Source organism: Podarcis muralis, chromosome 16, assembly GCF_964188315.1.
Source record: "Podarcis muralis chromosome 16, rPodMur119.hap1.1, whole genome shotgun sequence".
NCBI classification, from domain to species: domain Eukaryota; kingdom Metazoa; phylum Chordata; class Lepidosauria; order Squamata; family Lacertidae; genus Podarcis; species Podarcis muralis.
This window is the reverse complement of record NC_135670.1, coordinates 9,757,864-9,770,797: the sequence shown is the minus strand read 5'-3', so window position 1 is coordinate 9,770,797 and position 12,934 is coordinate 9,757,864. Positions and strand designations below refer to the sequence as shown.

General features: G+C 48.6%; 1 protein-coding gene across 3 annotated transcripts in view; it reads left to right on the top strand.

Annotated features, from left to right (window-relative positions):
- The window catches only part of THBS3 (thrombospondin 3), a 56,053-nt gene that overhangs the window by 24,711 nt on the left and 18,408 nt on the right, over nt 1–12,934 (top strand). For all 3 annotated transcript variants that reach the window (XM_077920661.1, XM_077920662.1, XM_077920660.1), the window contains exons 2-10: nt 575–781; nt 2,481–2,737; nt 4,522–4,624; nt 5,410–5,436; nt 6,331–6,413; nt 7,041–7,092; nt 8,509–8,657; nt 9,847–9,987; nt 12,514–12,591. In XM_077920661.1, coding sequence (XP_077776787.1) covers nt 610–781; nt 2,481–2,737; nt 4,522–4,624; nt 5,410–5,436; nt 6,331–6,413; nt 7,041–7,092; nt 8,509–8,657; nt 9,847–9,987; nt 12,514–12,591 — 1,062 coding nt within the window. In that variant the 5' untranslated portion in view covers nt 575–609. The remainder of the gene's footprint in view (nt 1–574; nt 782–2,480; nt 2,738–4,521; nt 4,625–5,409; nt 5,437–6,330; nt 6,414–7,040; nt 7,093–8,508; nt 8,658–9,846; nt 9,988–12,513; nt 12,592–12,934) is intronic.

The following is a 12,934-nucleotide window of genomic DNA, read 5'->3' as shown; positions in this document are numbered from 1 at the left end:
ACACAGTTGGAGCCTCCCTCCTCCCTGGCCGGCAGGGAGGGAGGGAGAGGAGCTGCTTCCTTTGAAACCCGGAAAATTTAAGGGACATCATCAATAAGGGACAGCAGCGGGACACGGCGCTGGGATAAGGGAGTTTCCCGCCAAATAAGGGACAGTTGACAGCTATGTGCCTAAGCCAATACCACTCATCACCTGTAACCAACGAAGTTGTGGCCTTATTTAGCCCATTAACCTTAATAACTGTGTCATGTGTCTTTATTTTCACTGGGGGGGGGGCGGGAACTCACCACGCAATTCTATGATTCTATGAATCAGGCCGTTGGTCCATCTAGTTCAGTATTGTCTACACTGGCTGGCAGCAGCTCTCTCCAGGGTTTCAAGCCACCCTGTGTGAAGATGCCACTTAGAGATTGAACCTCAGACGTTCTGGACGCAAAGCAGTTGTTCCCCCCACCGAGCTATGCATCAGACAGGCAGAGAGAGAAAGTGCCACGACGCAAACTCTTTTTCTTCTGTGATGGACAGCCGGTTCTGCCAATGCCTGACCTTTGCTCTCCCGCTGCTCCTCCCCTAGTACTTGACCTCCTGTCGGTGACGGAGCCCAGGCATATGGCCAATGTGGCCGAGAAGATCCGCACGGAGCTGCTGACCGTCCGTGACCTCTACCTGCTCTCCACCTTCCGCCTGCCCCCCAAGCAAGGCGGGGTGTTATTTGGGCTTTACTACAAGAAGGACAACAGCCGCTGGCTTGAAGCCACAGTGGTGGGCAAGACCAACAAAGGTGAGTGAGAGTGAGGAGACCTAGGATCTGAACCCGCCACCCTGTCCAGGCGCCAGGGGGAAAGAAAAGGGCCCAGAATGTCTCAGGGCCCACCTGCACTGAGCATTTAAAGCAGCATTTGCCACAGCTCCCCTCCTGCAAAGACCCCTGGGAACTGTAGTTTGTTAAAGGCGCCGGGAGTCGTTCAGAGTCCCCCTGTTCCCCTCTGATTCCTGGAGTTGCCTGGGAAGAGAGATCGAGCACTAAGCCGCTCTGAGAATTGTAGGAAGGGGGTCTCCTAAAAACTCTTAGCACCTATAACAAACTACAATTCCCAGATTGGTTGGGGTTTTTTTAAAAAAAAATTGCAAGCCGATTCCTAACTGTTGCTCCAGCTGGGAAAAAAAAGGTCCTGAGCTTAAGTACAGTGGTACCTTGTTTTACGAACAGTCCTGTTAATGAACTACAGTGGTACCTCAGGTCAAGAACTTAATTCATTCCGGAGGTCTGTTCTTAATCTGAAACTGTTCTTAAACTGAAGCACCTCTTTAGCTAATGGGGCCTCCTGCCGCCATCATGCCACCAGAGCAAGATTTCTGTTCTCATCCTGAAACAAAGTTCTTAACCTGAGGTAATATTTCTGGGTTAGCGGAGTCTGTAACCTGAAGCGTCTGTAACCCGAGGTACCACTGTATTCAGTTTACGAACTCTGCAAAACCAGAAGTAGTGTTCTGGTTTGCAAACTTTACCTCAGTCTATGAACGGAAGCCGAAAAGTGGGGCACCGGCAGCAGGAGGCCTCATTAGGGAAACTGCGCCTCAGTTTCAGAATGGATTTGGTTTAAGAACGGACTTCAGGAACAGATTAAGTTCGTAAACCGAGGTACCACTGTAATAAGTTAACTTCTACCTGAAAGAAACGCATCTCCTGACCCAACTTTGTTTTACCAACCTTTTTTCTCCGTAAATAAAACTTTTGTTGTTCAATCAACCCCTGCCTGAGACTCTTGGAATGAAGCCCCCCCCACACACAAGACCCCCCCAAAGATAGCCTGTGGTAAATTGTAGAAATTCGTTTAATTGGTGTGCCGTGTGTCCGCTATACAGTGGTATCTCGGGTTAAGTACTTAATTCGTTCCAGAGGTCTGTTCTTAACCTGAAACTGTTCTTAACCTGAAGCACCACTTTAGCTAATGGGGCCTCCTGCTGCCGCTGTGCCACCGTGTGGTTTCTGTTCTCATCCTGAAGCAAAGTTCTTAACCCGAGGTACTATTTCTGGGTTAGCGGAGTCTGTAAACTGAAGCGTATGTAACCTGAAGCGTATGTAACCCGAGGTACCACTGTATTTAACTGGGGACAGTTATCGGGGTGAATCCATTTACATGTCTAAGGAGTTGGCCATCACAACTATAGCATTTGCAGTCGTACCTTGGAAGTTGAACGGAATCCGTTCCGGAAGTCCGTTTGACTTCCAAAATGTTCAGAACTGAAGCGTGGCTTCTGATTGGCTGCAGGAAACTCCTGCAGCCAATCGGAAGCCACTGAAGCCCCGTCGGACGTTCCGCTTCCAAAAATAGTTCACAAAATGGAACAGTCATTTCCGGGTTTGCGGCGTTTGGGATCCAAAACGTTCGAGAACTAAGCTGTTTCAAAACCAAGGTACGACTGTACACAGCTTTGAACATCATGCCCATCCCTTCTCTTTCTTTCTCTCCCCCCAGTCCACCTCCGATACCTGCGTGCCGACGGGAAGTTGCATTCGGTGAACCTGCAGAACACCAACCTGGTCGATGGGCGCAGCCACACCGCCCTCCTGCGGATGAGCGGCCTGCAAGGTGGCCGCCTCTCGGTGGAGCTTTACGTGGACTGCAAGCTAGTGGACTCCAGCGCCGGGCAGCCTGAGATGGCGCCCCTCGACCCGGAGCAGGTGGAGGCGGTGGAGGTTCGGACGGGACAGAAAGGCTACCTCCGCTCGCAGGTAAGGGAGGAGGAGAACAGCCCAGCTGCTGCCGACGTTCCGTCACCCTTTAGTGTGATCAAGGGAGTGATTGATTGATTGATTGATTGGTTCACAGAAAAGATCACAATATACAAAATCAAAGTTAAAAACAATAACCCAATAACACCCCCCCCCATTATTATTAATTTTTACATAAATGGTGTTCGTTGTTGAACTGCTATAATATGCTGTTTGGGTAAGGCGACTAAAGCTCCAATTAAGGCTTAGAATAAAACCAAACACTTTTTACTTTAGATGTCATCAATATTATGATAGTTTGCCTTTTATATAATACACTGATTTCTCTGATACTTTTCAATGTACAAATGGGATGGGAAGTGAAGGGCGGGGCTATGCAAATGAAAGGTAGGGGCAATACAGAAAGGGGCCATCTTGGTTTGCAAGATCTCTAGGGAGAGTGTGATGATCAGGGCTGACAACTTGGATTATAAAGAACCACTTGGAGAAATCTCTGTGTCGTGTGCTTTGTCAGCCCACTACTTAATGGGGGGGGGCAACTAAGCCCTGCCACACATACTCGCATGACATGATGCACCATTAGAATGGCAATGTCCATCAACTTTGGGGGCCCCCGGCCCCCTCAAATATTTTATTAGGAGTTGGCTCCTGTGGTGCTGTTTTAATTCTCACAATGCCCATAGGATCTTTAAGAGCTGACCTTTCTGTTTCCTCCATAAGATAATGGCTGAAGCTTTTTATTACGTTACGAAGCTGATTTATGTTAACGAAGAAAAATTCAGCCTTCCTCTCTTACAGCACTCCCTCATTTTATTATTAGATTATTATTTATAATTAAATTTGTATTCCACCCTATACCTGTAGATCTCAGGGCGTAAAATTACAATATAAAAACCACAAAGCACATAATAAAAACAAGAACAAAAACCAAGCCAATAATCCACCTCTCCCTTTCCACGACACATTTAAAAATGCATCTTATATTCGTCAGCCAAAGGCTTTGCTGAAGAGGAACATTTTCTCCTAATGGTATATAATGAAGGCTCCAGTTGAGCCTCCCTGGAGAGATCATTCCACAAACAGGGAGCCACCACAGAAAAGACCCGATCTTGTGTTGCAACCCTCCGTACCTCACATGGAGGAAACACACAAAGAAGGACCTCAGAGGAAGACCTCAGGGTCCAGGTTGGTTCATATGGAGAGAGGCGGTCCTTGAGGTATTGAGGTCCTGAGCCGTTTATCCGTACAGCAACCTTGTGAGGTAGGGTTGGGTGAGATAAGTTGACTGGCAAAAGGCAGGCTTCCTCAAACTCGGCCCTCCAGATGTTTTTGGCCTACAACTCCCATGATCCTTAGCTAGCAGGACCAGTGGTCAGGGATGCTGGGAATTGTAGTCTCAAAACATCTGGAGGGCAGAGGTTGAGGAAGCCTGGGGCAAATCAGTATCTGGCCCTCATAAGTCTTTCCCAAGCCATACCCCTGCACCCTCCTATAATGTTTTTGCCAGGCTGGAATGTGTCCTTGAATTCCTCATGATTTAAAATAGCCTGCCCGGAAGAAGAATTCGAGAGGGGTGTTTGCAATAACCAGCCTACCGTACAAAGGGAGGGGGGGCATTGCATTCATTGCTCCTCCCACTTTTGCTTCTGGCTCCACCCACCGCCTGCATGTGGCCCCTGGAAGGCGAATGTGGCCCTTGAACTTTACTAGTCTCACTTGCCCCCATTTAGGGGATTGCAACCTAGGTGTACTGACACTGCTCCTCACCCCCATTTCCATCTTAGGGTTTCTTGGAATCCCTGAAGCTGATTCTTGGAGGTTCAATGAGCCGCGTTGGAGCCTTAAGCGAATGCCCCTTCCAGGGGGATGAATCCATGCAGAACACAGGTAAGGATTTCTTCGGCTTTTCATTTGCACGGCCAGAGCGGGATATTCCGTTCACGTTCAGGATCTGGGCTCAGAGTCCTGTGGAGCATTCTCACTACGGCCGCATTCACACAACCCGTTTAAAGCCGTGTCAGACCGCTTTAACCCCAAAGGATTCTGGGAGCTGCCGTTTGTTCAGGGCGCTAAGAGTTGTAAGGAGACCTCTTATTCCCCACCCACCCCAAGCTACAATTCCCAGAGTGGTTTAACAGTCAATCCAATCTCACAGAGAACTCTGGGAATTGTAGTTCGGGGCTGGGAGGGATAGCAGGGGTTTCCTAAACAATTTCGGTATCTTTAACACATTACAGGTCCCATAATATTTTTGGGGAAGCCAGGGCTGCTTAAAGTGGGATGAGAGCATTTTAAATGGATGCTGTGAATGTGGCCTCTGAGTTACAGTGGAACCTCGGTTGTCTAACATTTCAGAAGTTGAACAATTCGGAACCCAAATGCCAACAACCCTGAAGTGAATGCTTCCGTTTTCGAACGTGCCTCGGAAGTCGAAGCATTTCTCCATTTTTTAAAAAGAAATTTACCAACTGGTAATTGCGCCTCGGTTATTGAACATTTCGGAAGTCGAACGGTCTTCTAAAACGGATTACGTTCGACAACGGAGGATCCACTGTATTCTGATAGCAGAGGCCCACATCCCCGTTTTGAGGCCACCAGCAACTGACAGTGCATTATTGAACTTCTTCAAGTCCTTTCATAGCATCTTATTTCTGTTTTCTTTTCCCTTTCAGTATCCAACGTGATCAATTCCCTCTTTGGTGAGTCTGATGACTTCTCCTTTGTTACCTCCCCCTCATCCATGTGTGTCTCAGAACAAATCTTGTCTTCTTAAGCACAAGCTTTTCCCTCAGTTACAGAGCTTGTTGGGTGGTGCGGGCAATGATGTTCTTGGTTCAAGCATCTTAAGTCTTAAGGCGTGAGTGGGCAAACTAAGGCCTGGGGGCCGGATCCGGCCCAATTGCCTTCTAAATCCGGCCCGTGGATGGTCCAGAAATCAGCGTGTTTTTACATGAGTAGAATGTGTCCTTTTATTTAAAATGCATCTCTGGGTTATTTATGGGGCATAGGAAATCGTTCTCCCCCCCACAAAAAATATAGTCCGGCCCCCCACAAGGTCTGAGGGACAGTGGACCGGCCCCCTGCTGAAAAAGCTTGCGGACCCCTGTGAGGTGTTACTAGCAGTACATAAAGCCCTTAACAGCTTGGGACTAGTTTACCTGCGGAGATTGCTTTACCCCAAATATTCCCATTTGATAGCTTTGATCAGTGGAACCGGTTCTGTTACACGTGCCACATAATACTCATTCTGCATTTGTAAGAGGTTAATCTTTTAGCTGGGCAGCACCTGAACTGTTGACGTCAGGCAGACACCTTTGCGATACACTTTTCAGTGCCTGCTAAAAACATCTTTGTTTCGGCAACCCTATCCAGACCTGTAGAAGACTGGCCTGTGTTTTGACCTGGCTTTTTAGATTATCAACGATCTTAATTATTTTCCAAATGTTTTAAACGGTTGCTTTCTTGCTGATGATTTCAGCATTTCTTTCAGCATTTGTAAAACACCTTCTGAGGTGGTTTTTCTTGTACATAAATGGATTTTCCATAAAAATAAATAAGTCGAGGCAATTGACTTTCCCCCATTGTTGTGACAGGGGAGCAAACCAGGGCCCTTGTGAAACAACTCACCCTTTTCAACCAGATCCTGATGGAACTTCAGGAGGACATGAGAGACCAGGTGAGAGGGGGACAATAAGTCCAGGTAAGGTCAACCTGGGGGGGGGGGATACAACTTTGCAAAAAAAATAAAATAAATCTCAACCACTTTTGTGTCTGTCTGTATTTTCACCTTTTGAAATATGGCAACCCTACACTGAAAACTTTTTATATTCGGTCAGAGTCAAAGAATACATCTTTTCAAAATAGCTACTGTTATGTACTGAAGTTCTCACCCTGGGCCAGCAGGGGGATGCTGTAGATAGTTTTCACTCAGGTCCGCATATGCAAATAAGGAATTGAAAGTGACGTTCAGTGATTGGATAGTTACAGAAAGTTGTTACTGTTGCGTTGTAGTTGAGCTCTATATAAGCAGGTTGGGTGAACCCTTCAGTTCTGTTCTGTTCTGGCCTGTGAATAAACAAGAGCTGTCTGAAGAATCGCTGTGTCGTCTGATATGTTCACCCACAACTTCACAGCTACCCGATTTCTTATTTTTAACTTTAAATATTTTTTCCCCTTTATTGTTTGGTTTGCTGCACAGTTGTTGCAAACTACTCTGCTGCCCCATTTCCTTGTCCATTGCTCCAGCGCCCCATCTGCGGCACACTCCATTGCACACACAGTGATGTGTCTCTGTTCTTCCCAGGTGAAGGAGATGTCTTTGATCCGAAACACCATCATGGAATGTCAGGTGTGCGGTGAGTGCCGAGGGAGGGGACTGGGTGGGAAAGACTGAATGGCGTGAAATTGGGTCCTTTCCTGGACTGTGAGGCAAGCACCATTCATGATTATATCTTGGGCTGTAAGTTATGTGAAATTCCGAGCACTAAATACTTAAAGAGACCCCTTGAGTCTATTGCCACATTTAGCAACATCGATAAAATCTATTACCTGCTGTCTGGCATGGACAAACTGGTTATATTTAACACAGTGAAGTTTGTGCTAAAAGCCTCTCAGCTCAGGAAAGCCCTAAAGTCCTGTCTTGCACACAGAGTTGTCCGCCATTTGTGTATATCTGTGAAGTTTTCTAATGTTTTAAACATATGTGCTATAATCAGTGCTCTTTTCCCTAACAAAAATGTTTAGAGGTACTCTCATTTTGACTCAAGAAAATCACCATTTTATAGTTCAAATCGGGGAAAATGAATACAGTAAATGGACAAATGGGACGCGGGTGGCGCTGTGGGTAAAAGCCTCAGCGCCTAGGGCTTGCCGATCGAAAGGTCAGTGGTTCGAATCCCCGCGGCGGGGTGCGCTCCCACTGCTCGGTCCCAGCGCCTGCCAACCTAGCAGTTCGAAAGCACCCCCGGGTGCAAGTAGATAAATAGGGACCGCTTACTGGCGGGAAGGTAAACGGCGTTTCCGTGTGCTGCGCTGGCTCGCCAGATGCAGCTTGTCACGCTGGCCACGTGACCTGGAAGTGTCTCCGGACAGCGCTGGCCCCCGGCCTCTTAAGTGAGATGGGCGCACAACCCTAGAGTCTGGCAAGACTGGCCCGTACGGGCAGGGGTACCTTTACCTTTTTAAATGGACAAAAGTACAAAGATTCACAAAATGGTTAGAGGCATGTGTCCCCCTGCGTCATCCTAGCACAGCCTTCTGGGGTGGGTGGGTCACTTGCCTTATTATTATTATTATTATTATTATTATTATTATTATTATTACCACCATGCCCATCTGACTGGGTTACCCCAGCCACTGTGGGCAGCTTTCAACATATATAAAAATATAATGAAACATCAAACATAAAAAAAATTCCCTATACAGGGCTGCCTTCAGATATTTTCTAAAGGTTGTTTATTTCCTTGGCTCGGGGGTTGAATAACACCATACCCTCCAACAATTCTCTGATGAAAATAGGGACGTCCTAGGGAAAAGTAGGACATTCTGGGATCAAATCAGAAACTGGGACGGCTTCTGTAAATCCGGGACTGTCCCTGGAAAATAGGGGCACTTGGTGGGTCTGCAATAGGACTGGACTATGGGCCCAGAGCAAATTCCCAACCCTTAGTGCAGGCTCTGGTTGTCAGCATCCTTCCCCTTACTATTCCTTTGCTCCAGTATTCAGTGACTTGACCCCTCCCTACCATCATTTCCCCTCCTTCCCTCGGCAGGGTTTCACGAACACCGCTCCCGCTGCAACCCAAATCCTTGCTTCAGCGGCGTCGACTGCATGGAGACCTACGAGTACCCGGGCTACCGTTGCGGACCTTGTCCGCCAGGCTTTGAAGGCAACGGCACCCACTGCACCGACATCAACGAGGTAAGCACGGTAGTTTTAGCGTCATTCAGCTAGGAATTTGGCCGTCCTGAGGCTGAGGTTTAGCTGCCAGCCAGATTCATCATCCTCTGTGCTGCAGTCGACACGGTCGTATTCAGATCTCGGTGACCTCGCAGTTTCCAGCTCGATGCCAAATCAGATTTGTCATTCTTTGGCAAAGAGTTTTATTCCACCACAAACTCTTAGGCTGATTTACAGATGATCTTGGTTAATGGTCGCCTGCCTTTTCTAAGGTCAAGTGTTTCCTTTGTTCGGTTTCTTTCCTTGGGCAAGAACTCTGAACGATTTTTGCCTGCTGTTAACTCTTCTCTTTTTGTGTGTGTTGAATAATTCCCCCCCCCCCCCAATTTTTTTAAATGGTTTTCCAAATTTATAATAAACACAAAAAGAAAACATACAACAAACAAACAAACAAACAAACAAACAAACATATATCTTAACTGTTAGAATCCCACTTTAAATAACATTGTTAGGTGACTTCCTCAGATCCCTCCTAACTGTGTTTCCATAATACTCATTTTAGCGGTTTTCCAATATCCACTTTCAAATAAAATTAACTTGTTCCATTAACATCTTTCTTTCTTTTCACAATGCTCTCAATCCATAATGTTAAACAATCAATCTATTTCACTCCTAGGCCAATTTGGTACTTACAAGTAGTTCTACTTAATTTATGTTTGAGTATCTAGCCAAATAGTCCTTAAATTTCTTCCATTCTTCTTGATGCGCCTCTTCCTTCCGATCGCAGATTCTTCCGATCAGGTCAGCCAGCTCCAAAAAAATCCATCACCTTCATCTACCTTAATTTTTATTTGATTTCAAGAAAACAAAACAGAGGAACTTCTAGTAAACACACCTAACAGAATCTTGCTACCGACACAGCAATGCAAATCTTTATTACGGTCATAGACCAGCATTAACGCTACCAACACAGAGTCACAGCAAATGATGACATTATCTTGGAATAATTGCCAGTTTTGTGTGATTATTATGCATCAGTATAACCCGTCAAAAGCAAGTTGTGGGTGTTGGAAGGGCCTGAGAATTTCGCAAAACCTAATAACCAAAGTGATTATTTAAAAAAAATGAGGTAAGTGGGTAGCATGGTGTTGAGGGTTGGTGCCAATTTGAAGAGGAAGGACTCACAATCAAGGTCTCCTGTCGTCCACAGTGTGCCCATGCCAACCCCTGCTTCCCTGGATCCAAATGTCTCAACACGGCACCCGGTTTCCGCTGTGAACCCTGCCCGCCCGGCTACAAGGGGAACCTCATATCTGGAGTAGGGGCAGACTACGCCAAAGCCAGCAAACAGGTGAGGGATTTTTTTGGGGGTGTGTGTGTGTGTTTTTTATATAAAACCAAGATTGCCCAAGGGGTTATATTCCTTTGCCCCAGGCACATGGTGGAACTGGCACCATTACTGGTGCTGCAAAATCCTCGTTCCCCATTTGTAAGAAACTAATCTTTTCCAGTAGCAGCAACTACACTTGGGAACTCCCTGCCTATTGACACCAAAGAGGGGTGTTTGCCACACTCTTTTCTTCTAAAAAAGTTTTGGCTTAGGGACTTGCCGATCAGAAGGTCGGCGGTTCGAATCCCTGCAATGGGGTGAGCTCCCGTTGCTCGGTCCCTGCTCCTGCCAACCTAGCAGTTTGAAAGCACGTCAAAGTGCAAGTAGATAAATAGGTACCACCAGTGGCGTAGCGTGGGTTGTCAGCACCCGGGGCAAGGCAAGTAATTTGCGCCCCCTAACCCATGGATTTGCGCCCCCTAACCCTAACCCCCAGATGTTGCGCCAGGTGCGGCCGACCCCCCCTGCACCCCCCACGCTACGCCACAGCTCCCATCCTCTCATAGCTGGAGGTGCCGGCGACTCAACCTGGGGGCCTTTTGCAAGGAAAGCAGCACTCTCCCATGCAGCCACGAACTGTAGTAGACCGGCTCTTTTGAGAAGCAAGGCGGCCTCAGCTGAGGGACGTGGCTGGTCTCTGCAGGGGAAGGAAAGGAAGAGACCGCGGGGTCTTTTTCTTCCAGGCATCCGTCCAAGAAGGAGCGCCTGCCTCTGGTTTAAACCTCGCTCACCAAAAGAGTTGCAGATCCAGCCGGGGCCGCGCGCGCTTTCCTGAGCGGGAAAGCAAATGCGGGGGAAAGTCTCCTGAGAGGCGCCCTCCCTGCTCTCAGAATGGCAGGATGATGAGAGGCGCCCTCGAAGGAACAAGAGACCCGGGAAATCCACCTCCCACTGAACTGAGCTGGGGTGGGTGGGGGGGACTTAATTGGAAAGAGGATCGCAGCTTCCTCGAAGGGAGCCTTGGACCTTGAAGCTTGCTGCTGGCAGGGTGGCTTTTTGCGGTCACCCCAATTTGGGGCGCAAATACCCGGCAGCTTCGCCCCGCAACCCCCGCGAAGATGCGGCTTGGGGGGCGCGCGCGCGTCTCCGCCTGACTCTCTCTCTCGCCCCCTCCCTGGAGCGTTGCAGTGAGAAAGGGAGAGTCTCCTGCTCGGCTGCCGCTCTTTCTCTCCACGTGTCCGCCGCCAGAGGCAGCAGCGTCGCCGGCGGGCGGCCGTGCCTGTGCGAGCAAGTCTGGCGGCGGAATGGTGGCGAGGTGCTGCGGCTGCCGCCGGGCCCTGGCGGTGGTGCCTCCCGGCGCGCTCTGCCTGGGCACAGCGCTCAGCGGGCTCTTCAGCTTCGGCTTCTTGGCCGCGGCCCTGGTGCTACAGCCTGCGCCCGAGGCTCTTCGGAGACTCCGGAGGCGGCGAGCGCGCCCCCCCAGATGTTGCGCCCGGTGCGGCCGGCCCCCCCTGCACCCCCCACGCTACGCCACTGGGTACCACTCTGGCAGGAAGGTAAACGGCGTTTCCATGCGCCGCTCTGGTTCGCCAGAAGCGGCTTAGTCATGCTGGCCACATGACCCAGAAGCTGTATGCCGGCTCCCTTGGCCAGTAAAGCGAGATGAGCGCCACAACCCCCAGAGTCAGCCACGACTGGACCTAATGGTCAGGGGTCCCTTTACCTTTACCTTTTATCCAGACACGTATAATGTTGTCACGTTTTTATCTTATTGTTCATTTTAATTACCTTTCAAGTGTGTTTTTAGCTGTGTTTCAACAATCATTTAGTGTTTTATTCTTTTTGTAAACCACTCTGAGGTGTTTTCTTACATGTGCTGTTAGCTATTACGACAGTCGATTTATTGATCACCTTCTAAGGCACCGTCTCAGGGACACGGGTGGTGCTGTGGGTTAAACCACAGAGCCTAGGACTTGCTGATCAGAAGGTCAGCGGTTCGAATCCCCGTGACGGGGTGAGCTCCTGTTGCTCGGTCCCTGCTCCTGCCCACCTAGCAGTTCGAAAGCACGTCAAAGTGCAAGTAGATAAATAGGTACCGCTCTGGCAGGAAGGTAAACAGTGTTTCCGTGTGCTGCTCTGGTTCGCCAGAAGCGGCTTAGTCATGCTGGCCACATGACCCGGAAGCTGTACGCCGGCTCCCTCGGCCAGTAAAGCGAGATGAGCGCCGCAACCCCAGAGTCGGTCACGACTGGACCTAATGGTCAGGGGTCCCTTTACCTTTACCTTAAGGCACCGTCTAAAGACGATTTCCACATAAGGCAATTTAAAACAGTTAAAAAGGCAAAAACAACAGACGGGTTTAAAATTGGACTAAAACCGTTGCAAGTGGATGCTTGTGGGCGATTGAGCGATATATAAATTTTGTGCAATAAATCAATAACGAATAGATGAATAAGCAAAGGTTCCAATAAATAACAACTCGAGAGGGGCCTTTATTTCTTTATGTATTGCATTTATATATCAAAACGAACTCTCTCGTCCCTCCAGACTTGCACAGACATTGACGAATGCAATGATGGGAACAATGGCGGATGTGACCCCAACGCCATCTGTACCAATACAGTGGTGAGTCTGTCTAGGGTGAAGAAGTGGGGTCCACCATGTGAAAACAGGCCCCAGGGACTGAAGAGGCTACGGTTACTTGCCCAGGCTGTCCTTACTCTACCGGGACTGGTTCAGGTTCTTGTATTGATTTGCAAGGCCCTGAACAATTTGGATCCAGGATACTTCAAGGATCACCTGATCCTTTATTTCCCTGCCCAACCAGGGAGCTGTTTGGGGGAGCCACTGCTAGGGGTCCACCATGCTAGGGGTCTCCCATGCCTCATATAAACGTCCACACGCTCCAACACTTTGAGGCCAAAATCCTGGACACCGTCTTCCCGGTTGCCACTTTCTCGTTTTTTTA